This window comes from Hermetia illucens, chromosome 1 (assembly GCF_905115235.1).
Source record: "Hermetia illucens chromosome 1, iHerIll2.2.curated.20191125, whole genome shotgun sequence".
NCBI classification, from domain to species: domain Eukaryota; kingdom Metazoa; phylum Arthropoda; class Insecta; order Diptera; family Stratiomyidae; genus Hermetia; species Hermetia illucens.
This window is the reverse complement of record NC_051849.1, coordinates 138,543,568-138,570,298: the sequence shown is the minus strand read 5'-3', so window position 1 is coordinate 138,570,298 and position 26,731 is coordinate 138,543,568. Positions and strand designations below refer to the sequence as shown.

The 26,731-nt window shown below is 43.3% G+C and overlaps 1 protein-coding gene across 1 annotated transcript; it reads right to left on the bottom strand.

Annotated features, from left to right (window-relative positions):
• Positions 1–28: 28 nt before the first annotated feature.
• Positions 29–25,444, bottom strand: LOC119646924 (protein-glucosylgalactosylhydroxylysine glucosidase). The gene is given in 12 exon segments (XM_038047604.1): positions 29–148; positions 1,842–1,982; positions 2,045–2,385; positions 3,632–3,826; positions 3,986–4,073; positions 4,134–4,372; positions 4,442–4,728; positions 4,785–4,885; positions 16,938–17,083; positions 17,085–17,271; positions 24,409–24,734; positions 25,127–25,444. Coding segments are annotated over 12 exon segments (2,298 nt in total). The 5' UTR covers positions 25,276–25,444; the 3' UTR covers positions 29–50.
• Between the last annotated feature and the right edge of the window lie 1,287 nt (positions 25,445–26,731).

Genomic DNA, 26,731 nt, shown 5'->3' with positions numbered 1-26,731 from the left:
TTGGCAATAAATTGGAAACGATCCAAAATTCAATACTTTGTTGTTTTTATTTAATTCCGATTTATTTTCCATAAGTCTTTCAATCTTAATTTAGAGCCAAATATATTTCGAGTGGGTTTGATAAGTATCCGATCCATGGTAATGTTAACTGAAAGAGAAAGGGATAATGAATGATGTGATTAAAATTAGGCGAGTTGAATCAGTTTGATTCCTATGTGGTTAATGTTAAGTAATTAACATTACTTATATTTTTATTAAAATAATTAAGTGAACATTTAATATTAACGGTTTTACATATTATTAGTCCTAATTCTAGTCAGCGAACTCAACTCCAATTCTATTTTTCAAATCAAAAAGACTTCAGTGTTCTTTTTTCAATTCCAAACTTAATATTAAAAATCAGTGACAGGTCTGAAAAACATAATTACTGCGATCTTCCACTCCCTTGGCGTGCTACGCAAAGTGGATAGATCCGCGCCATCTATTCGCTCGCACTCGCAACATTCGAAATAAATTTCGAATGCTGCGAATCCTGCCGCGCCACATCACTCCGCCCCCAGATGAAACCTAGGGGGTTTCAGCGACTGATCCCCGAACTTCGTTCGCCGTTAATCCACAAAGCGGACACGACGTTGCTTCGGGGCGCACGCGGGTTTCAGCCTGGACAAAGAGACCGCCTTTTTGTGACCACCGATCTCGAGCTGGAAGAAATGTTCTCCCCGCTCAAGAACGCGGTACGGGCCCTCATATGGAGGCTGCAGCGGCTTCCGGACGGCATCCGTTCTGATCAGCACATGCGTGCATGTGTCCAGTTCCTTGGGCGAACAAGCAGGTATGGACGAGTGTCGAGTGGGTGGTGGCGCCTTGATGCGCCGGAGATTGTCCCTCAGCAGACGCACCAACCCCGACTCCGTGAGACCCGATCTCTTGTCGAAGACCGGATCGCTTGGGAGTCTTGGGTTCTCCCCGTAAACCAGCTCCGCGGGGCTGGCAGCAAATTCCTCTCGGCAGGTTGTACAAAGGCCGAGTAGGACGAGAGGCAAGACTTGCGTCCAGGACGGGTCGTCGCGTGCCATAATGGCGGCTTTCAGCGTCCATTGGCGCGGGAATTTCTATACGGACGTGTCAAGCCACTCTAAACATTTATTTCACCCTCCGCTGGATATTTCGCATAATTTTAAGGTTTTGTTGAAAAATCTGTTTAAAATGGGTTTTCTCAGAAATGACTGTATAAATTGACAGGAAATTTGGTAGGAAGGTTGGGACTGTGAACCCCCATGTGTGCGGTGAACGCACGTTTAATTGCTATACGTTGAAATTAAGAGAAAGGGGGGGGGTCCCCATACACGTAAAATATGGGCGCATCGAATATAGCCATGTGGGGTATCAAATGAAAGGTTGACATTGGATGCAAATGGGAGGAGTGCGGGGGTCCGAAAAGAGTTAATTACTTGACGGACCCTTTCTCAGAAATTACCCAACCGAAAAATCTTACTTGGGACCCCCTTAAGTTCCTCCTACATCTGCACAATCATAAGCATCATACTATTATTAACAAAGTTGCAGTAGGTCAAATTTGCTCTTTTAGCGCCAAATTGCTACTCCCTATCAGATAAAATGAGATTGAATTGAAAAATTGAACATCAGATGTATTCAACGTATATACATTGCCAGCTATATACAATTGGAATCACGGTATAGCTAATATTCTCACATAAAAAATCAACAAAACCTTTCATATCGGAAGCGCCGTGCTTTCGGTTTTCAATTTGTTTATTGATGTGGATGCAGCCTTAAGTATAAAAGTAGTGGATGTCTTTGAGGCTGAAAATAATACTTACATATCAAATTCGGTCCAATGTCGTAAGTGTCGATTCCATCATACAACTTCAAACTTTGCTGCACATTCAGTGATAAACACTGGAAAAATATTCCAGTGTCGTCTATAGAAATTTTAAAGGTGGATCCCAGATATTTTATTCCTGAGGAAGGGAAGTTTCAATTAACCGATGGCAATGGTAAATTTACCACAATAATAACTTACCCATTAATGAAAACTTATTACAGTTTGGTGGTATCCTAGGTTTTCGAATTTCCATACATCCAAAATGTATTCTCACTCCAGCGTATCCATTGATTATTGATTGCAAGAATCCCCCGGCTCCAGTTATGAAATTAGTGGCCCCAAATTCCCCTCGTATTACCTCACTCCACACTTGGAATGGTTGGCGAATGTAGTCTCTGTAGCCCCGCCGGAAATTAATATCCGCCTTAAGATAATCACCATTGTCGAGGTGATTGATGGAGTGGATGGCCCATGTCATTGCGGGCCCAGTGTTTCGAGTGCAGTTCTCATAAAATTTTAAGTCGTTTCGTCTGGTTGTCCTATAAGAAATCGCCGATTAAAATCTTTTGAATCTTTACTGGTCGTTTGTATGCAGCTTTAAGAGCTTATGGACAATTTTCAAAGTGCAAGAATTGTGGGAAGCAGTATCGGTTCTTCAGTCAGATCAATCGCAATTTTACTTTTAAAAAAACGCAGCAATTTTCTTCTGACCTGTACCACTTTAGCTGAGATTGAGCCAGAGCAAGCTTGCAGCAACACGTCATCCACTATCAAACATAAAGGGGTAGGCGTTTTGAACTACTGTCGGCAGATGAAATCTCTCTTTGAAATCTGAACCTGAGGACACTAGAGTGATATTCTTGTTATTTCTTATGAAGGGAGAATTTAAAACTTTAGTGGAGTTCCTAGCAGGGCACTGCTTTTTGAAAGTGTTTATAATCCATGGCGTAACAAACCAATTTAGATCTAGCCCTTGAAGTGTATTAGAGCATTTTATTTCAAGAAGGTAATGTCACACGGTTCAAATCTCACTGGTAGCAGTGGAATTTGTATCGTGATTTGACGTCGGATACCAGTCGACTCAGCTGTGAATGAGTACCTGAGTCAAATCAGGGTAATAATCTCGGGCGAGCGCAATAACTTTCAGCGATAGCGATTAGACATTCTGGAGTTAAGGATTACACTTCTGTTACGGCCTAGACTTCCAATACAGAGAAGAAGGATGTTGAGGGAATTTCAGGAGATGCTCCTGAAAGTGATGTTTCGATAGGGGATAGTAAAACATGTTGAGGTAGGTCGTAGCTTCAGCGGCGATAGGTGTGTGAATTTCTGCAACTTCTATCACATCGCCATAGGTGTCCCAATCGACACTGCTTACAGGAGTTGTATTCTCGATATGCGCAAAAAAGCCTTAGACTTGAAAGAGATTGTTCGGACCGCAAGGCTACCGCAGCAGAAGGTCACGGTTTAAATCGCTCGACTCAGCTGTGAATGAATACCTGAGTGAACTCAGGATAATATCACCGGGGAATGCAATGTGGACCACATTGCCTCCTAAGTGCACTTTAGTACTGACGCAATCTCCGCAGATACCGGATTTGACCTAATACTAGCTCTAAGTATCCAGCATTTAGGCTAGGACGACCGTACCTACTTAAAGGATAAAGGGGCCCTGGTATTGGTGGTCAGTGGTAGGTTAATGGGAAAATCCGTCGAGAATTCTATGCAGCAGCGAGCACGTATGCAGAATGGTATGATTAGAGAAGCAGAATAAAATATACTTACTGGCTCATAGGATACATAAGAGGATACGCGAGGAGAACGGCGTCCGCTTGCTTAATTACGATGTCTCTGGTAAATCCGTCATATTGTGGGTGGTAGTCATTCTTCTCGTCATAGGGAACTTTAATTTTATCAGCAATCGTAGTCCAAGATGGATGCTTCTTATATCGCTTAACATTACACGCGGGTAAAGCAAGACTAGAAACAAAACTTTAGATAGTAAGTGTTATTGGAAGCAGTGGTGATTTTTAATTTGGTTTAAAAGGAATCGTTCAATCTTTATCTATGCGTATTCTAAAATTAACAGTTACGGCCTTTAGATGCTTGTTTGGTTTTGTCAAAAAAGTAGGTACTTACTCTGCAAAGTACAGCGCATTCTTGGTGACTACGTTAGTGAACACATTATTGGTAACGTTGACATGATCTTCGTCGGGCCCCATTACATCTGCATATATTAATTAGTTTACTTGCATTTGAGGCAAATCATGTTCAAGTTACTTCTTACATTTAATATCATATTGTCCAGTTGTTACATTATATGTAACCCGATCAGCTAAAAATTCGGCAATGTTTTCTACTAGTGGACAACCCTCGTTGTTGAGCCACTCTAGGTCATTAGTTAGGGCAAAGTAGTTCTTCGCTGCAAAGCTGATATCGGCCGTTATGTGGATTTGCTGCTGAGCAATCACCGGGCAACAGGGTTGCGTAACTTCAGTTCCAGTATACGCACTTTCCCACGGGAATCTGATGATTGGTGGCTATGATTACAACATACTAATGAAGTGGATAGGATCTCATTGGACCTTTACATACCTCGCTCCCAAATATCCCGTTTTATTTGCATGGTCCCGAGCAGCGTCCAACATACGATAGCGGTAGTTGAGTAGTTGTCTAGCCCAGCGGGGATCCATCTGCATGACTACTGGAAACATCCAGATTTCTGTATCCCAGAATGAATGTCCTTCATAGTCGAGAAGATCAACTCCACCACGACCCAGTCCTGTGGGGCTGAGTCCGTAATAATCGACAGTTGGATGGTTTGTTTTAAATGATGGTAATGAGCTGGCTATGTAGAAGAGACTTCCATAAATTGCTTTCTCCTAAGGTTTGTTTTTTTTTTAGAAATTTCATTAGTCTTATAATATGAAAGCATTACTAGCTCCAGATTGTCCTCAATGCGAATGCGGAAGGAATTCCAGAATTCAACCCATTCACTTCGATGTAGCTTGAGTAGTTTCTTATTTGGTCTACCTAAAACTGTGAGAAAATTTTTATTAGCGGGGTAAGCTTTCCAGAAAGCCATAGTTTAACAATCTAATAGGCTGATGAATTATGCATGGGTATGGTATTAGCATAGCATTCCCAAATCTGTTGTCATAATCTTAAATAAGATCAGACCTCCCAACAACATTTTCTACATAATCCACATGCCCCTCAGCATTCCTGAAGGGTAATCTCATTCCACAACTTTCGAATTCAATGCATGCCTTCCGTAACCTCCACCCAAACCCTCTCTTATCAACGCTCTATCCAATATGGGATCAGATTCGACTCAATTTACATATATTTACTTAGACTTCACGGACATTTCTGCAGGTGGAAAAAATTCTTCAACCTCCAGAAATGATAGGTAATATCATAGTGCTTTATGGGTGTAGGAGCCTTGCCACTCAAAATTTTCAGCACCCCTATTCCTACCGTAAATTATGCTTCCTATTTTAGTGAAGGCACTGAACAGCCTAAGTAGTGCATTCAAATTCCTCTACTCCATAGTCAAAATACGGCATCCTAACCTCTCAAAAAGTTTAGCTGTTCGGCTTGGGAGTTATTTGCGTTCAAGCAGTGGATTGCAGGTTAGACTGATGCGAAATATAACGCTGACAGTTGATATATCGTTCTCCAAGATTTAACAAGAGTACCCTGTACGAGGTGACTTTACTATTAGAAAAAGGCTACGGATCTAGACTCCAGAATCGAAAAATACCTCCCTCAATACCAGTTATTATGCGAACCATCCCCACTGATTCCGAAGGGATTAGGATCTCACTAATATCTGGTTGCCCCAGTGAGCAAGCCTGAATGTACTAGAAGAAGAGGCGAACAGCAAGCATCAACAAAGGGAGGAATGATCCCAAGAAACCCAGATCCGAATCCAGGAATTAGGAAACCGTGGGTAGGTTATGGGCGAAAGTAAGAGCCTGGAAACCCGGTGTTAGCTATGCTTGCGCAGCCAAGGATATTCGCCTACCTATTCTATCAAAATCTTTTCTGCAACAAATATTTACTCATAAAGGGCAGGAAATAATCGAGAACTTTATTGTCGGGCGAATATGTAAGGGTTGCAATATCAAGCTTGCGTTCGGTGGCATACTCTTTCGAACAAGTCAGATGCTGGTAGTGCTCTCGACAGAAGAGACGGCAGAATAGCTCTGGACCATAGTCCTTACATTACTAGGCCGGAAAATAGTAAAAATGTTGACATGTACTGGGGATGATATACGAGGGACGCACATGATGGAAGTCTACCTTAGGACAACGGTCTCCACACAAAGCTGTGGGGAGAGTTCAGCAGTAAAGCAGAGGGCAAAGGAGAACTGCTTACGATCGGAGTGATTGGCCGACCTATAGAGGTTATCAAAAACAATTGCCTCATGAAATATAGATTTGATAATACAGGGTGCGGCAGCATAACTTCCTTTTTTCAAAACTCAATAAAAACTATTGTATGCATCGGAAAATATTTATTTATTTTTTATAATGTAGGTACATGTCTAAAGTTTTTATTTACATTGTTTTGAAGATCAAATCTGTTAGGTGACGTCCCCCATTCTTCATACATTGCGTAAACCGATTTCTGGCGTTTGTCATGACTTTTGTTAGCATAGCAGGTGTTATGTTGGCAATTTCTTCTTGGATGTTGGTCTTCTTGGACGGTTCACATAAACACGGGATTTCAAAAAACCCCATAGAAAAAAATCACAAGGGGACAGATCGGGAGAGCGTGCCGGCCATTCCAAATCGCCTCTAATTGAGATAAGGCGCTCTGGAAAGTGTTCCCTCAAAACAGCCATCGATGCTCTTGAAGTGTGTGCTGTTGCATCGTCTTGTTGGAACAAAGTGTCCCCAAATCCAAATTTTCTAGCCGTGGGAAAAAAAATTCTGTAGCATGTTTACATACCGGTCCGAATTCTCTGTCACTGTAACCTCATTTTCCTCAAAAAACATGCGACCAATAATTCCAGCTGAGGAAATTGCACACCACACTGTGACTTTGGGTGAATGCAAAGGCTTTTGATGCAATTCTCGAGGGTTGGTGTCAGCCCAGTAGCACATGTTTTGTTTGTTAACCGACCCACACAAATGAAAATGGGCTTCATCGCTAAAAAAAACAATAGCACCCTCGGGAACGACATCAAGAAGAAGCTCACAGGCGAGAATTGAAGTCACCTTCTGAAAATTCCTGCACTATCGCCATCTTATAGGGATGAAAATGAAGATCATCACGAAGAATTCTTCTCACAGAACGATCGGATAGTCCAAGGGTAGATGCGTGTTTGCGCGCAGAACGCCGTGGCGATCGCAAAATTGGCGCTCTCACTGCTTGAATGTTCTCAGGTGATCTAACGGGCCGAGGGACTCCAGTTCTTCCTTTTGTCGCACTTGCAGTTTGTCTGAATGTAGTGACCCATGTAACAATTGATTTGCGGTCTGGGACGGGAGCCAACGGGGCTAAATTAAAGCGATTCCGAAATGCACGCTGTGTTGCAATAACCGAACATCCGCTTGAAAAGTAAACCTCAACGACAAGGGCACGCTCCTCACTATTCCAACGCATGATGGCGACTGAACCGTGTCGGGACAAAACTTTACAGTATCCCCTCTTGACTCCCCTTCGGACACCACCTTGTCGTGGTGGGGGAGCCTGTAGTAGTTTACTACTACACTAAGGGTGTCCAAAAATATGAATATGGAAACGATGGATGTAAACTCTCCAAGTGGTAAGAAGTCACAGACTTCGAATCCACCCGCGACCGTGAGCAATCATGTCGCGGCCGAGGCGCGGATTTCGGAGGCCTCACCACATTCACACTCGCCTACAGATCAATCTGTAGAAGGCATGCTTTCCGACTCAGTGGAAAGTTTGCACTTGGTGCCTACGGCGAAGTTAGCCAGAAAGGAAAGTACGGAAACTTTCAAATTGGGAGAAACTGGAAATCCGACTACGGTTGAATTCTGCCTGTCAGAACCTTCTCCTTCATCCTTACCAGGAAGAGCGGAAGAACGGGAAGCGGTCCGGACACCGTGAACCTGGAAAGGCCCGAAGCCGACGGCAGAAGAGAGCACTGCGAAGGAAGATGAAGCACCTTGGGAATGAGGACATGGACGTGGCTGTACCACTAGGCGCGGTAACGCCCAGAGAAATCGGACACAAGGAAGCGGAATCTCTGGCGGAAGGTGGGGATAAACTGGAAACCCCGGTAAGATCCACACTGGACGCACCAGACTCTTCTGTCAGCGACAATAGACTAAGTTTATGTCGAAAAACAGAAAGATTAGTCAAATCAACCTGCAGCATGCCAAAGCTCCCTCCTACCTGTTGGCAGCGAGAATGACAAAGCTGCAGGATTTCCCCTATATCTTTCTGGTGCAAGAACCGTGGGTTCGATTTAACAGAATCTGTGGCATTGGATCAGTAAAAGGGGCTAGGATCTTCTACGACGAAAGATCCATAAGACCGAGAGCTTGCGTCCTGATATCAAGACGGTTAGAGGCAACTATGCTGAGACAATATTGTTCCCAGGACTTAGCTACGGTCATCATACAATACCAAATAAATGGCAAGAGGAAAAACGTCATAGTTGCCTCCGCTTATTTACCCTATGATTCTTTGTATCCTCCACCGACGCAAGAACTTAGCGATCTGGTGGCGTATGCACAATCAAATGGTCTCGAACTCTTAATAGGTTGCGATGCGAATGCTCAACATATTTGTTGGGGCAGTAGCAAATGCAATCCAAGAGGAGAGAAGCTATTTGATTTCATCACTTCAGCTGGTCTTATGACTGCAAACGTAGGGTGTGCCCCTACGTTCGTGGGACCGAGAAGAAGTGAAGTAATTGACCTAACAATCTACCCCAAAATTGTTAGAGTTGATTACACACTGGCGAGTGCTAGACGAGGTCTCACTGTCAGATCACCGATATCTAGAATTCAATCTGACTATTGCGGGCGAACAGTCTGCAGTACAAAGACGGAACCCTAGGAAAACGGATTGGGCAAAGTTCAATGAACTTCTTGGGAATAAATGACAGTTCCCTGGGCGATTAAGGCCTCCTTTGGTGCTGGAAGATGAATTGAAAACTCTGAACGGCACACTTTTAGAGTGCTATGAAGAGGCTTGTCCTATTTCCCGAGGTCAAAGCGGTAAAACGGTTCCTTGGTGGAACCGAGAACTACAAAAACTCAGGAAATCAACCAGGCGACTTCTAAATCGTGCTTGCAAAAGTAACAAGGACGAAGACTGGTTAAATTTCAGGAACTCACAACGTGAATATAAGAGGCTTGTGAGGTGCTCGAAACGAGACTCCTTTAGAGCGTACTGTGAGGAACTGGAAGGCGAAAGGGAGACTTCAAGGCTGTGCAGAGTCCTCAAAAGGGATGAGTCGGCCAAGTTGGATTCTCTTAGAAAACCCGTCGGTACTTTCACGAGCTCCAGACTGGACTCAGTACAGACCCTCCTGGAAGTACACCACCCGGGAAAACGGGTGAGAAAAGTGGTAGGGGGAGAGTTGACGGTTCTTGCAACCCCTTCAACACGCAAGGGTTGCAAGGGGAACTGGAACACTGCGAAAGCGGTTGTTACCCATGAAAAGGTGAGAGCTGCCATACTATCCTTTGAACATTTCAAAGCACCTGGCATGGATGGCATCTATCCAGCAATGCTAAAGGAGAGTATGGAGCATTTAGAGCGACCTCTAAGAAATATTTTTCGAGGATGTCTTGCTCTGGGCTACGTGCCTTCTTCTTGGCAACAGGTTAAGGTAGTCTTTATACCGAAACCTGGGAGAGATGACTATTCTAATCCAAAGAACTTCAGACAGATCAGCTTGACTTCATTCTTGCTGAAAGGTTTGGAGAGACTGGTGGAGCGTCACATTCGTGGAAACGCACTTAGGTCCAAACCAACATGCTTACCAACGTGGAAAGTCCTGTGAGTCTGCTCTTCATTCTTTGGTCACAAAGATAGAGGATGCAACTTTGAATGGTGAGTACGCGATCGGGGTGTTCGTGGACATTGAAGGGGCTTTTGACTGTGCGCCTTTTCAAAAACTTTGTGATGTGATGATGATGCTTTAATTAAGTGGATCCATGCTGTGCTAACGCAAAGATTGTTGTGCGCTGAGGTAGGGGTCGATCGCTACCTGACTACAGAAGCGACGAAGGGCTGCCCCCAAGGGGGTGTGCTTTCGCCGCTTCTGTGGAGTATGCTGATCGACTCACTGCTATGCGAACTGCAAAATTTGCGAATACACGCTCAAGCTTATGCTGATGACGTGGCTGTACTTGCTGTTGATCGGGATCTTGGAACGGTGTGCAGGAATATACAGCGTGCCGTTGATTTGATAGACACCTGGTGCCTTAAACATGGTTTGTCAGTTAATCCAAATAAAACCACAATGGTTTTATTCACAAAAAGGAGAAAACTGGATGGACAACTCACCGAAGAAGTGAAATATCTGGGGGTCACTCTAGATAAAAAACTTCTTTGGAACAAACATGTAGAGGTAAAAATGAAACGAGCTCTCACAGCTTATGGGCTGTGCAGACGGACCTTTGCCTCGACATGGGGACTCAGGCCTCATGTGGTAATGTGGATATATGTTGCCATCATTAGGCCGATGTTCGTATATGCATCCGTAGTGTGGTGGGTTAAGGTGAGACAAAAAGGTTTTCACCGTAAACTAGACGCACTGCAAAGAGCTGTTTGTCTGGGTATCACTGGTGCCATGAGCACGACATCCGGCGCAGCTCTGAATGCACTACTCAATTTGCAGCCCCTGGATATATTTATTCAAAGCACTGCAATGAGAGCAGCTCATAAGCTAATTCGATTAGATCTATGGGAAAACAACGGATGTGGGAGACACAGAGCATTGGAAGAGTTACTGGGAGGACTAAATCCAGTTCTTACAATGCCTTCCGATTCTCGTGTCCCCATACATCTGTTTGGTAGAAGATATGTAGTTACCCTGAAGCGTAGAGAGGACTGGGAAGACCCAGAGGAATGCGTGGCGGGATATACGGAAGTCTTCTACACCGATGGTTCAAAAACAGAAGAGGGCTCTGGAGCCGGAGTCTAGCTCTCGAATAAAAACGAGAAGTGGGCTTTTCCTTTGGGACAATATGCAACGGTTTTTCAAGCCGAAGTTTATGCGATCCTAAGGGTAGCAAACTGGGTGATTGACGAGCGGTTGAAGGGCAGGCGCATCGCAATCTGCAGTGACAGTCAAGCTGCACTGAGGGCATTGAGCAGTCCTTTGATCACCTCGAAAATCGTTCAGGAATGCAGAAACTGTTTGAACTCTATGTCTAGATTCAATACGGTGGAACTACTCTGGGTACCTAGTCACTGTGGCATAGAGGGAAATGAAATCTCGGACGCTTTAGCGAAAGAGGGGTCAATCTCCCCTATGCCGGGACCGGAGCCAGCAATTGGGGTATCAGTAGCATTGGCTAAATCTATTTTCAAAAACTGGGAACAAGTTTCCCATAACGACAGGTGGCAGAGCTTAAATGCTGCTCGACACACCAAACTTTTCCTGCCAGAACCCAACATACGTACCGCAAAGTTTATCCTGTCGAAAAGCAGGAGGACTTGCAGGTGTATTGTGGGCATTCTGACAGGCCATAATTCACTAGCTGGGCATATGTTCAGAATAGGAATTACCGAAGATGATACGTGTCCCTCCTGCAATGAGGAAGCGGAATCTACGGAGCATTTCCTATGTGCATCAGGCATCAGATCTTTGGTGCCGATGTCCTCCAATTGCGACGGGTAGCATCACATCCACTAACGGAAATCCTGCGATACGTTAACGAATCCGGAATATTTCGTTAGACGGGGGAGGCGAGTACAATGGGCCAACACGGCCTGAGTGCTCAGAAGCTGTAGCTTCTCCCCCACCATACACACACACACATCCCCTCTTGAACGAGACCACTAGCGCTCCACAATGACATCAACTAACTGTTATGCTGCCGCACCCTGTACTATGTTGCAGTAAATGCAAAGTCATTTAGGGATGACATTGGAGTAGGTCTGACTGAAAGGCACTGCATATCTCTTATGATAAACAAAGATCTTTCATAATTCCTAAATTCGAACTAAAATATATAGGGATGCCGTTTAGAGGCAACCTCGTGGCTATTCAAATCCTACTAAAGGCCAGCAGGGAAACTTGTAAAGCAGTCGTGGGATCATGCGACTTTTCAGGGCGAAATAACTTTTTCTTGGCTGTGATGGGAACGCATACAATGAGATTTGGGGAAGCATGGGCACTATTCAAGTGTGAATCTATCCTTAGTAATAAGTTGAGAGCACATAATATAGCATCAGGGAAGATATCCCAGAAGTAAGCCTAGTCCATGTCAGATCACAAATAAAAATAAGACGCGACATTGAGGCCAATTTTGAAACAGTTAAGATAGCCGCCTCCTGAAAGGACCAAATTCAACCGGGACTGAAAATTATTATATCTGTAATTGGTACAGAAGAGCCGGGGTGTCCGTTATTCCAGTCAAAACTGGTAGGCCAGCGTGATCCTTTAAGAGCCATTAGACTACATGGCAAGTTTGAAGTTTTTGCTTAATTTCTAAGCAAGAAACGGAAGGAAACCGAAATTATGTTAGGTCAAAAGCTTCACAGGAAGACGTACGCAGCTGTATATTGGAAAGAAATAGGGGTGCATCTCGAAACACTACGTTGAATATGCAATGCAAATCTAAAGCTTGTGATAACCTAAGGGGCAGACAGAAAAAAATTCGGCAGAACGGTCAAGGAGTTACACAAACTTCAAGGACTGGCTTATGTGTTCATACTGGGACAATGAGAACAAGTCGAATGGTAGCCCTGGAGGACTTTCCCGGATTCATTTCTCTTCATCTTTATATACAGATTCAGGTGACGAGGGAAGTCTTCGAAATGGCTAAGTGTATCAGCGAGGTGGAGAGCTGCGCAAACTGAAAGAAGGTTGACGTTCTTTTTAGGCGGTGTCCCGAATTAATGATGCCGATTGATTACCCGCGACGACGGATTCTTCACAGCAGAGCGTGAATGGTCCAAGAAAATGGATAAATGGGGAAGCATGTTAGTATATTTGAGGCGGAAATATACGCCATAGATAGTTGTACTTACTCTAACAATCAGACTGGTCACCGCAGAGTAAACTATTACCTGCCTGTGTAGAGTTGCCAAATATATGGATAAGCGAACGCTAGCTGGATGTGGTAAGCATATACACACATCTGGATGTATGTACGTGTATGGGCATGCTTATGCGGTGGATAAAAGTTGGCTATGGAAAGGATGCTCAGAAATAAAACCAAATATGAAGAAACAAAGGAGAAATACCTTATCCCCTCGGGGTTTTTTGGAGTAGAAGAAGGGGCTCCCGGCCCTCAATACCCAACGATTACTGTGACCCTTTCAGAAGAAGTTCCATTCTCCTCAGGTCCCCACATATATGGTCATACAGCCCCGGGACTGAAAACGCTGTCCTCAGTGGAGAGTGTGGTGAACGGACATGCAAAGGAAAAAACTTTCATGCAAACGAGCGGAGCCCAAGATGAAAGAAGGCGTTGTGCGGAAAAGTGAGCCAGGCAACACACGTGACGCCCATGAGAGCGGAGAAACCGGCAAAAAGGCTGCGCAAACGGTTAAACGAATCAAGAGACCAGCAAAGCTTGAAGAGAAAGAAAGACTTGGCTGCTAAAAAAGATGAGTAGGTAAGGAGAACCGCTGAAGCTGTCGGGGAAAATCACGTAGCCGTAATTCGGGAGAAAGGAAGTTGACCTCTCAAGAAGAATGTGAAAGCATGGAGAAAGATGGCACCTGGAAAATGGAGAGATCTGAGAAAGATAATACCGATAGTTATCATAGCGGTGAAGAGTCAATCGCTGATACTCTCAGCAGAGTGAAGGCAGACCCAATTCATCACTTTGAGAGATAATCTTCGCCGCATTAGACAGTCCTAGAAAGGTGACATGTTGGAGATTGAGAGGTCCAAGGATATAATGGCAGACATATTCTTGAGACAAATTTGAATGGAGATCACTAAAGTCTGTAAGGATACAGATGAGATCACCGTGAAGAAGGAGGATCGTGAGGTCTTGGAAAAGAAGTTCGATCTTATCGTACTACAGGAGTTAGTGGTGAAAACGCGAATACGGTAGAAGAAAAGCTCGGGTTATGGGTTGAGGATTAGGAATGGGATGGGGATGGGGTACTTTAGTTGCTTTGGCTTCGGTCACATTTCGGAGGTATGTACTAGTTCGAATAACAGGTCAGTCCAGTAACAAAGAGCGAGTTGCAGGAAATATGTTGTAGGATGGGCGACAGCGAGACCTCAGATTTAGATGGCATCCCTTACGAAGTTTTGAAGCTGCCAATGAAGACTAGGACCGACCTTTTCCCTGCTCAGTGGAAAAAGCAAAAGCTGGTGTTGGTTCTCAAGCCCAATAAGCCATGTGGTGATACAGCATCACATCCGTCATATCATATTGGATACAATGAGAGTCGGATTGTCCGAACCAAGAATACTTTCTTGTCGTAACTTCGGCAATGGCTCTCTTATGGTACGCTGTAGGTTCCAATAGATAACTAGGGGGTTTGCATCGCGTTTGTGTTTACGTTCAAGCGAACAGAGACCTTGAGGCTTCAAACGTGGTGTTGCGTTTCAACACGCGCGCCGTGCTCCTTAGTTCGGTAGAGATTTAGGTATGTTTTACTTCCACCAGTATGAATAAATTAAGCCATGCACTCAGTGTAGACTGCTACCGTTGTGCTTGCCTCAACGGGACTTTGATTGTAGTCACAAAAATCAAGATCACAAAAATCGTTAGGTTAAGTCCCGACATCCACTGCTTCTCTTCTTATCGACCGCTTGTATGATCCAGCTGTCGCTTGATAGTAAGAGAGCTATCTTGATGATTGGACGGCAGATACGCTGAGTAAAGTGCCTGAGAAACTGGAGTGCTCTATGCAGAAAAAAAACTAATAGCCATTATCAGAGCGACATATCATGGCGGCAAAATGTCACGTGCTGCACCGAGGGAAAATCTGGGAGATTTTTGAAGCCCAAAGCGGAATCCGCCAGGGTTGCATCTTGTCACCAATATTGTTCCTTCTTGTTATCGGTGAGACCCTTCATGTTGCTTTGTCTGAAAGATTTGGAGAAATTCTATCGCCGATGACTTTTTTCCTCTTTGCTCTCACCGGGTGATGGATCTTGGCCAAATAGGGGGGGGGAGGGGGTCATTGTACTCTTCTTATCTGCATTAATGGGCAGAGTATCGAAGGCGTTGACCAATTTGTATATCAAGGAAGCGTGGTTTCTGCCAACAGTGGCAGTTTGGAAAGTGACCCCCACTGTTACACAAAAGCTACACCACCTGAAAATTAGAGCAAAGAAGGGACGGAGCCCGCATTCAGGCGGTAGCCGATGCCTATAGCTCGAGAGGAGAAGCGACTTTATAAACAGAAAAAGGAAGCCTGGGAAAGTCAACAAGTCTGCAAATTCGAAAAGTACGAGAAAGAAAGCGCAATACGCAAGTTAGCATGATGCGATATGCATCTCAACGATCATCCTGCCGAGACAAAGAGGGAAATTTACTTTTCGATAGAATAGGTATATTGGAGCGATGGGTTGCGCATTCTGAGGTATTTCAATAACCTATAAAAAATATTTGGAGAATTGGATCAAGCACTGGCATACGTATGTTGCAGTCGATGGAAATTACTGCGAAAGTGACAATTTCAATTTTAATGAATAATTTTATTTTAAATTTTCTAATCAGATTTCAAAAAATCTTTAGTTGGAGACTTGGATTTTTAGCTTGTATGATTCAGGCCGAAAAGTGTATAGAGGCAATATCTATGGTGAAAAAAGAAATCTTGATCTTGACTTAGATGAAGCGATGGCGTAGGCCTTGACGCCAGGTAGCTGCTAGAGCTATTGAAGTGGTGGCCCTCGAGGTCCAACCAAGATGTTTGGAGTTCCAGGCATTTTTATATCGGATACCTGTTGTTGATGGTGATGATGGTGTGCTACAGTACGATATTTATACTATAAACATGGAAGATGCATTGTAGCTCTTCCATTGATTGAATGAATCATAATAATATGTATTACCTGGGTTTTCTCAAATATGCGCGTTGCCCAGCGCTTTTTCTTCCCTTCTCTTTTCTAATGACTTTTCTTTTATTATGCTGATGCGCATAATATTTAATCACTCCAAGAAACACTTCCGTATGAATTGATTCAGGCGCTTTATCTTGTTCTGTTTGATGATTAATTAAAATGAGTTTTGAAAGGGGAATTCTTACTCTTTCGCTACTTCATGCAAAGTGGTTTCAGATAATGCAAATAAAATGCTTTAGATGGAAGCTTATACTATCACGCCATAATACATCATTAATAGAGCCCATTCTTTTGCGTTTCACAATGCCATATTGTTGAAGCTACAGATCCCATTGAGTTGTGGAATCACTTGCTAAGGCCTTAAGAAAGAGCTCTGCATAAATTCCCGTGAGTTGAAGTGGTAAATAGTCCATGAATGGACAGGAGGACGGCATAATTCACCCTGGTTCCTACTGGACGTGCATTTCTAAGATGGATTTCTTGGACACTACAGCGGAAGAAGTTTGGAGCGAGTCATAAGATGTGCGTTTACTTATTTATGCCAGAGGCGTTGATGTTTATGCTTCATCATTTCTAATTTTTTTGAGCTTAGTCAGTGTGATTACCACACTAAGAATCTTTTATTGATATGTTGGGGGATGGGAATGATCTCATACTTTAGGACCACTCCGTCACTTTATCTTTTTAATTGTCGGAGCATGATTCACTCCTTTTTGCCAATGGTTCTTTATCATCATCGAATGTTTCTGGAGGAAGAAACTCTGTATTTAGTGGTTAGGGGGAGGTAGGAAAACTTGCAAACCTTTTTAAGATGGGAAGAATGATCAATTGATTTTTCGAACTGAAACAATGAGCGTCCATCATTACGACACCACAAGAATGGTACTTACCGTCGGTGATTTCCTGCTTCGCCACACTGCAAAGTTCATCCACAGTCATTACGAATCGGTAGGAAGCAAATCGCTGATCGGGCGTCAGTGTGATCTGTTCTGGAACATGATTCCATAGGCAGCAGACATGCTTCCTTGCTTTCTGGATATTCTTCATCTTCCACCTGTGCGGTGTATCCCTGGATCAGGTGAATTGTTGTTTGATTGTTTCGAATAACATCAAGATTCTGTTCGTATTCACTCTCTGAAGTTTCGATGGTTAGTGGAGGATCGCTGAAGTCAATGTCGGTGGTTGGTTTGCCAGGTTTGTGCTGGACGTTGAGTTTTAGACTGCCTGGGTCGCCATGGAGTACATGAAAAAAACAGAGACATGATGAGGGAAGCAGAAGACGATACGAACGAGAAATTAAATTAGATTTAATGGGTGTTAGTGCTGATGGTAATAAATTTTAGATAATTTATTCATTTCGAGGCGGAAGATAGCGGAATCTTTACGAGTTATTGTTGATTTGTAACAATACAGGAGTCATTTGTAAAGATTCTGCATAGTAGCGGACTCCGGAATTTAAATTAATTGCAATGCTCTGGATAAAATATATTTCTAGTGGATGCTTAAGAAGTGGTTACTCAGGCGGCAATAATATTCATGGCCGCTTGCGATTTTTCTTGAAATATATAATATATGTATGTACAGTTAACACCAGTTACATCGCAAAGGGTTTCATTATTTTTACATAACATTCTTAACGCAATTGCGCAATTATTGCCTTCTATATCCTCCCATCGAACTATCTCTGGTCTGATTTCACTTAAAATAATAGGAGTGCAACACCATACAAAGTTAAAAGTACTCAATGAATTCTCTCGGATTATACCATTCTATATAGGATGGATATGGGCTCTGAAGTGATGTGACCCTCAGAATAGGGCAAATGTCTTGATGTAGTCAATATAGGAACTGAATAACAACTACACGGTTGATAATGAATTCATCTTTCCAACACATTTATTCAACTCGGCAGCCCTTGTGCTCCTCGGGGATACACAGTCTCGAGGTCCTGATGCCAATTGGATTTTTGTAGAGGGTTGGCAGGCTTCCTTTTTTCTTCAGCCTTTGTCCTGTTCACAAGCGGGGTCGGCTCGTCGTAATCGGTTTCGCCATTTGGCTCTATTAATGGCTGATCTAATGCAATCTCGAAATTTTTAAATCCCCATCCAGCGTATCAAGTCACCGTTGTTTCGGTCGGTCTTTTAGTCGTTTACCATCGACTCTGATCTTCAGACCTATCTTGGCAAGTGAATTCTCGTTTGCGCGAATTACGTGACCTTACCATCGAAGACGCCTCTCTCGCAATTTTTCCACGATCGGTGCAACCCCGCATCGATCACGGATATTCTCAGCACTTTTGTCTCCATTACCGCAAGGCGCCGTTCATTGTCTTTTAGAGTTGGCCAATACTAAGAACCATAGAGAGCGATAGGAAGGACGACATTACGGTAAATTTTAGATTTGAGAAAGAACACCAGTTGTGGAACGCCACTGCATCCAGGTTGCGTTAATGCGTGAAGCATTTTCATAGCGCAGTTCTCCCTTGGCTAATAGGACAGGACAGGACCCTGACATTGACAGTGATTTTGCCCGTTTTATGGGGATCATCATCATCATCAACGGCGCAACAACCGGTATCAGGTTTAGGCCTGCCTTAATAAGGAACTCCAGACATCCTGGTTTTGCTCCGAGGTCCACCAATTCGATATCCCCTGGTCTCCAGACCTACGCCATCGTGCCATTTCAGTTGTGCCCCGTCTTCTTTTTCTACCATAGAGATTGCCCTTATAGACTTTCCGGGTGGGATCATCCTCATTAATACGGATTAAGTGACCCGCCCACCGTAACCTATTGAGTCGAATTTTATCCATAACCGGACGGTCATGGTATCGCTCATAGATTTCGTCATTGTCTAGGCTACGGAATCGTCCATCCTCATGTAGAGGGCCAAAAATTCTTCGGAGGATTCTTCTCTCGAACGCGGCCTAGAGTTCGCATTTTTTCTTGCTAAGAACCCAAGTCTCCGAGGAATACATGATGACTGGCAAGATCATTGTCTTGTACATTAAGAGCTTTGACCCTATGGTGAGACGTTTCGAGCGAAACAGTTTTTATAAGTTGAAATAGGCTCTGTTGGCTGCCAACAATCGTCGATTGAATCGTCATAACTATTATCGGTTGTGATTTTCGACCCTAGATAGGAGAAATTATCAACGATCTCAAAGTTGTAGCCTCTAATCTTTATTATTCCCGATTGACCAGAGCGGTTTGATGTTGTTGGTTGGTGGATTTTTGGTGCTGAAGTTGCCATCATATATTTTGTCTTGCCTTCATTGATGTGAAGTCCAAGATCTTGTGCCGCCTGATCGATCTGGATGAAGGTAGTTTGTACGTCTCGGGTGATTCTTCCCATGATGTCGATATCGTCAGCATAGGCCAGTAGTTGGGTGGACGTACCCCTCGTATTTACCTCAGCATTACGGATCACTTCCCCTAGGGTCAGGTTGAAGAGTACGCATGTCTTAGACCGTTGTTGATGGTTAGGATCAGCCTAGTCTTATCAATTTCGTCGCGATACCGAATTCTTTCATGGCCGTGTACAGTTTTACCCTGGTTATGTTATCATAGGCGATTTTAAAGTCGATGAAAAGATGGTGCAACTGATGTCCATATTCCAACAGTTTTTCCATCGCTTGCCGCAGGGAGGAAATCTGATCTGTTGCTGACTTGCCTGGAGTGAAGTCTCTTTGGTATGGGCCAATGATGTGTTGTTTCATGAGGATCGGTCGTTAAAAATTCAGTTTTATTCAGATCCATTCTGAGACGGTGTTGCATGAGGCGATCACTCCATTTTAGACAAGTTGTTCGAGGTCATTTTTGGTATTAGATGATATGAGAAGATCATCTGTATAAAGCAGTATATAGGGCGCTGGACGTTGAATGTCCGGTGTAATGGTGTCCATAACAAGAATAAAGTGGAGTGGTGAGAGAGTGCTACCTTGATGAACACCTGCAGAGACACTAAACGGTTTTGTTACACCCGCTACACTTTGAACTTTACTTTTCAGATCGTGGTAGAGCAATTGAATCCAGCGCACGAGTTCTTGTGGCACAAAGTGTTGTCGTAAAGCATACCAGATGAGTTTGTGTGGCACAAGGTCAAATGCTTTCTCTAGATCCAGAAATGTAATGTAAAGAGGGCGATGCTTCTCACGGTTTTTTCTCCATGAGTAACCGCGCAGCATGTACTGCGTCAATAGCTCCACAGGCATTATTTGCAGTTATTTCAACGATTTCACTGTCAGCGGCAATGACCTGCCCAGAACTGAGCTTCGAGATTGCATCTAGATCAAGCATTTGATAGGGCTAAATAGCGAGGCTGATCACGACGAGTCGACCCGAAAAAAAACAAAGATGCGGCTTGAAATGATCTGTCCAGTACCATGCTTAATTCATTTTCCACAATTTTCCAACATGTGACCACAGGAACTAGACTTCGACGCAAAATTTTACGTATTGCATAGATGCAAAATTTCGGAGGAATTTAGAGTCCAATGCCGAATTTGTCGGGAGTGCCCTTGTCATTGACGTTCTCCAAGCTGCTTTTCGCTCTTAGATGAGAGAAGCTATTTGATTCCAGCACTTCAGTTGGCCTCCTGACAGCGCATGTGAGATATTTTCTAACGTTCGTTGGACCAGGGAGAAGAAATATAATAGTCCTAATAATTTACTCGTGCTTGCGTTGTCCAAAAGATCTCGTAATCAGGTTTTGTTGTATGTATGTATCCATCGGATAGGAATTCAGAGTCCTAGTTGTACCTACACATGCAGTTCTTTGGATTCTAGTAAGCTTGATCCTATTGTATTTCTTGCTTAGCGCCAGTTATGACAGTTTTCATATTAAAGCCCTAAAAAATTGACTATCCAAATCCAAAGAACTTCAGACACATTATCTAAACATCATTTTCGCTAAAATGTTTGGAACGACCCTTGCAATGTTTTCTGATCCTCGAATCCCCGTAAATCTGTTTGGGAAGAGATATAAAGTTTGCCTCAAGCGCATAAAAAAATTGAAACGGATCAGAGAAAACATGTCAGGGTATACTGAGGTTATCTACACCGATGGTTCAAAAACAGAGGAAGATCTTGTTGAGCCCGTTGTTTCACCTATTAAATAAAAGTGAGAGGTAAGCTTTTTTGGAAATGTATTTAATGGTCTTTCAGGTTGTAGTACATGCGATCTTAAAGCGACAACCTGAGTCATTGAAGACCGATTGAAAGACAGATGCATCGCAATCTAAAGCGATAGTTGAGCAGTCTTGAGGGCGATTATTGGTCACCCTAAAAATTCTTCAGAAATCGAGAAATCGTTTGGACTCTATATATAGACTCAATACGGTGGATCTACTCTGGGCACCTGGTCGCCGTGGCGTAGAGATGCCTTTATAAAAGAAGGTTCAACTTCGTCCATGGAAGGACTGGAACCAGCAATTGGAACGTCAGTTCTATAAGGTAATGCTGCTATCAAAAACTGAGAATAGGCGTTTCTGTACCTAGTAAATTTTTTATTAACACCTGTAGAGATTTCTTGGGAACGACGTATTTCCTTCCTCAGTGCAAGATGGAGGTAGTGGTTTTCAAATAATGCGTATGTGTTTTGATTATTTTAGTGCCAAAGAACATTGGCATTAAAAGTAGACCATATATTAGAGGATATTAAAAAAATAACAATTTTAAATTGGTGAGTAAACATCGCATTTGTTTTAGGCTAAAGGGAGCAGTTATTTAAGTTTGCATGGGGTACGCTATCCAAGTAATATGGTTGCCATTGACTTCACGAGCCGTGTCCACTCCTCGTCTTCTGTTCTGTGCAATGGGCTTCTGCGACCCACTTGCCGGACATGTTGTGAGATTTAGTACCGCTACATGGCGTAGGCAGCAATGAAGCTGTCGCCCCTCCTTAATTTGTGATCCATCGACTGCTACTTCCTCCTTCTCTTTAACTCTTCCATGGGCAACTTGTCCGTGTGCCGACAAAGTTCTTTGTTCGAAATAGTGCCTATACTAGGCACGTCGCAGCAAGTGCTGACGAAGGTTAGGAGGCTTTGAGTAAAAGTGGGGGTCACTGCTCTTGTGCCACTCCCATATGACAACTTGACATTGGTGTTGAGATAAAAGCATTTGCAAATTTTAGACAAAGCAGTGAAGGGGGATCTAGACCGGTTAATGCGTCGAGGACTATCCAGTTTGGTGTCCTCGGCAGCAGAAACTATGCTTCCTAGATATGCAAATTGATCATCGCCTTCGATATTCTGCCCATGAATGCAGATGTCTTCAATCTTCAATCCGACTTAATTTGCCTTTTCCTACAAATCCACATCATCAGCATAGTCGAGGTTTTTGGCTGCTGGTGCTTTTTACAAAATTCTAACGATCATCCCCTTTTTCCACTCTTTGGGAAAGGACTCGAATTTCCAAGATTTCTGTAGACTGCAGGTGCAGCGATGAATAATTCTGCGAGGAGACCGTCAAGCCCAGCGGATTATAGTTGTTCTGTTTCAAGGAGCAGTTCCGTTGACCATTAAAGTTCCTACAGGTCAATCGAAACGTTTGCCATCATATGCATGTAACTTCGTGATGTGTTATATACTTGTGCTTCCCTGACTAGTCCAATAAAAAATTCACTTTGGTCACGACACATACTACGTTGACCTTCCCTGGATTTCATGCGCTCACCGTCACTCGCAAAGGCCAACAGAATTTTCAATTCCTTCCGTTCATCGATTGGATTCCACGGCTTGGCGGGTCGCAGGTTACCAACTATAGGAGGCAGTCGGCCATTATATGGTGATCCATTTCAAGCTCGATGTGAGCGCCCCGCTGGTTGCGCACATCTGGAAGATAACTCCTAGATCGACTGCTGATCCCAAAGTTGTCAATTTGGTTGCTTTTCTGTGTGTCGGTTAGCTGAAATCCAACTGATCTCATGGCAAGCTCTATGCTAGAACAATGTGGTACTAATGATAAGGAGGTGGAAACTGTAGAGACCCACAAGCCTCTCACCGTTATCGTTACGGTCGCCAAGATCGTGTTCCCCCATCATACCGAGCAAGATATTGTTAGAGCCCAACTTGGCATTCAGATCACCCCACACGATTATAATGTCGTTTTTAGGAAGTTTCTGCTGAACTGCGTGTAATTGCTCATAGAAAGCATCCTGCTTTACTGTATGGGAAGTCTCTGTTGGTGCATAGCACTGTACAATTTGATGCTCCTTAATCTGCACCGGAGTCTTACACTCAAAAGTCTGTCAAGGGAGCGCGCCTTGCGGTAACCGCCATTAACAGGCGACTCGTATCTGCTACTACTTGGCTTTTCAGTGTACAAAAACACATTGCCTCAAGGGAAGGAGGAGTGCTCCTCAGAATCCTACCACCTTACTTAACTTAGGCCTAGGACGTCCAGTTTGTGTCGCTGGAATTTTCGCTCGGGTTGAAGAAAGCGGACATTTGGGGGACGGTTGATACCATCGTCGGGGAGTGTGCGCACATTTCAGAAACCAGCCATACGTCATTTCCGATAGACGAAGGTCGTAGCCGTGAGATGTGTTCCTATTCGGGGCGTTGTTGATGTTTCATTAGCTGTCAAGTTTCGAAATTTACACGTTGCTCGTCCAAAAATTCGCTTTTTACAAAAAGCGAGGAAGACTTTGGTTGTATTCTCAAACCCCAACCTGCAGGGCTCACTGGCAGTATTGTCACCACCTCCCGACTCTTATTTAAGAGTTCAAAGAGTCAATCCAAATATAGCATTTTTTATGACTGATGCACTGTTTGTCCGCTTTGTTAGCATTCATGTTTATCTACATCTTCTGTGAATGCTTCAAGAAACAGAATCAGAATCGATGTCAACTTGGCTTATCAATACGTTCTGATTTCATTTTATTTGCCCATTGCAGATTACCAGAATATTTTCTTGTTGGTCCAATGGCACGTCGGCTGATATAGTAAACTACAAATTATTTTGATAAAGCTTTGCGGAATGTTATGTGTACCTCGAACACAGTCCTGTTGTTTTGCTGCCAATTGATTCCGAAGTTAAACCGAGATTTCATTGGGAGAATGGTATTCCAGTGGCAACAACAGCAAATTATAGAGAGTATAGATGGATGAATTATATGTAGTTTTTGATGAGGCAGTGTCATGTGTATGTGACAATGAGAGTTGCACGAGGTGGTTTACTTGCATCAACCACCGAACCACTGTGGGGTCATTACTAAACACTTTCTACAATGCATTGCGAGCAGTACAGAAACGAGTAAAAGCGCGCAGCTTCTTAACCACGGTGGTCCAGTTCGAGGGTATATAGTATGTGCCGCCTTCGTATTCACCTGAACCCTCTTCTTAATGCTAGTCGGCTTACCTTCATTATGCGTGCGATAGATGTAGATTTGATTGACGATCGCGCGGTTGTAGTATCGATGGGCGTAAATTATGTGAATTATTTTCATATCATTGTTTTCGATATTGATCTGGAAGATGGCCGTTTCTACATTAAGACTGTACGAGATGGTGTAGTTTCCTGCTGCTGGCATGACGCTGATATTTGAGAAGTTCGGTATACGTGCGCGATGACTTAATCCAGCCTTTCCACTGTAGACGCCGTTCATGTAGACGGAATCGCTGAGTAATGTGAGACCAATGTGGCCATTGCCTATAGTCGGCATTAGACGAGGATCATCTGGGAGTCTGCAATTGATATGGGATCCATTACTTCTAAAAAATCTGTTTATACTCGTTTTTTTGTAGACCACTCAAAAAATACTGCCTCAGCTTCAAATGAGTAGAAAATTTCATTCACCAACATAATGCCAACCACCGAGATAGCTACAATCCGTCCAGTCACAAATCATCGAACCATTCTTTCCTCCGAGAAATCGCAGAAATGGGTATGAATGGACTATGAAAATAATGCCAAGAACTGATAACACGGTCTCAACATTGGCTATCAAATTCAATACAGCGACTTGGATTATGTTCATTCAAACAAGCAAAACGTTCGGTTACCACGACCATGGCTCATTGGGAATTACTTAATCTGGCGTCAAATTGTTCAGGAAACATAATGGAACAATACTAACTCTTCGGTGTAGAACACAAAGGGTAACGACGTATTAATTGCTCCGAGGCACACAGTCACCGCGTTGACTGCAAGCAGGCAAACAATGGTCACTATCGGCGCACTATGCACAAACTGCATTGTGGACACAATTTGGAAGAATCGCTCCATGCAACCGTTTTCACTATCAGTGGCGACTACGACCAGATTCAAACCTTCGAACTGAATGAGACAATTAACTTAACGATCCGCGAATTCTGACTAGGATGGACGACATTCAGTGGAATCTGTGACCGCATTTGGAGACTTTCGCAAACATCTGGCTGTGCTATGACGATCTCTTTAACAAAAAGACGGTTTACTCCCAGCACTTGAATATGTGATTTAATCTTGTTACGTTATCGCAATATAATACGTCGCCACCGTCTTGGAATGATAACATATGACATACATATATTTCGCGGCCGTTTTCAGTTACACTATGCTTGAAGTGGGCAGTCATCGGATCTTTTGAATCAGTTTTACCTCATCTCGTTCACTTCCAAGAATTGGGTGGAATACATATGCTGGTTCGAGGATAAGTTCGCATAGTTGCGGCAGCAAGGTTGATTCGGAGGCGCTCACCCAAAGAAGACCAATTAGTTTTGGTATCCTGGAAATATTGATTATTGAAAATTGCTTCCGGGAGCTGATGCTAGAATATGCCAGTACTTGTGAACTTGGAGTTGCAATAAGTGTGCATTCGAGCTAAATATGGCGAACTGGCCGAACTATCTCAAAGTCCTCAACAAGTCGGGAAACCGGAAGCTAGACGCTTCAGGTATGAAAGGTTTTGTGTATTTCTTTTATAAAGAGATTTGGGTGTGCATTTGTCCCATTAGCATGTAGCACATAAAATATGCATATATTATGTGAAAATAGCTAGGACTGACAGTTTTGACCTAGTATAACTTTGTTAGTAATAGCGCGATTTACACCAAATTTGGCAGAATCATGCTCTATACTGTAGCCTACATTGGGATTCCAGGGTGAACTTAAGGGGGGTTTTCCTGTCAATTACGAAAAATTATAGTAATCTACTATTATTAACTTTATTTGAACAGGTATCGGTATGGAGGGTATTTCGGAGCCTAGGCACCATATAGGGATGGGTAGTTTCTGAGAATGGGTTCGTTAAAAAAATGACCACTTTCAACCCCCCGCACTCCCCACCTTTTCAACAAAATTCAAAACTAAGACCGGCTTCGAAAAGTTCTAACCGAGACATTTAATTTGATACCCCACATGACTATATTTGATGAAAAAAAAATTGACACCCCCCTTTTGCATATATGGGGACCCCCCCTTAAATTGATCGTAAAAGAATGTAACTCATTATTTGCGTGAGCGTTCACAGTTCCCACCTTTCTACCGAATTTGGTGTCAATTGCTATAACCGTCTCCGAGAAAAATGCGTGTGACGGACAGACAGACAGACGGACAGACAGACAGGCAGTAAAACGATTTTAATAAGGTTTTGTATTTACACAAAACCTTAAAAATGATTAAAATTGACCGTGTGGGTCCAAAAGTATCTGAATGCAACTCAACTAAAGTAGCCCAAAAATATGTGCTTGGATTCCACTGC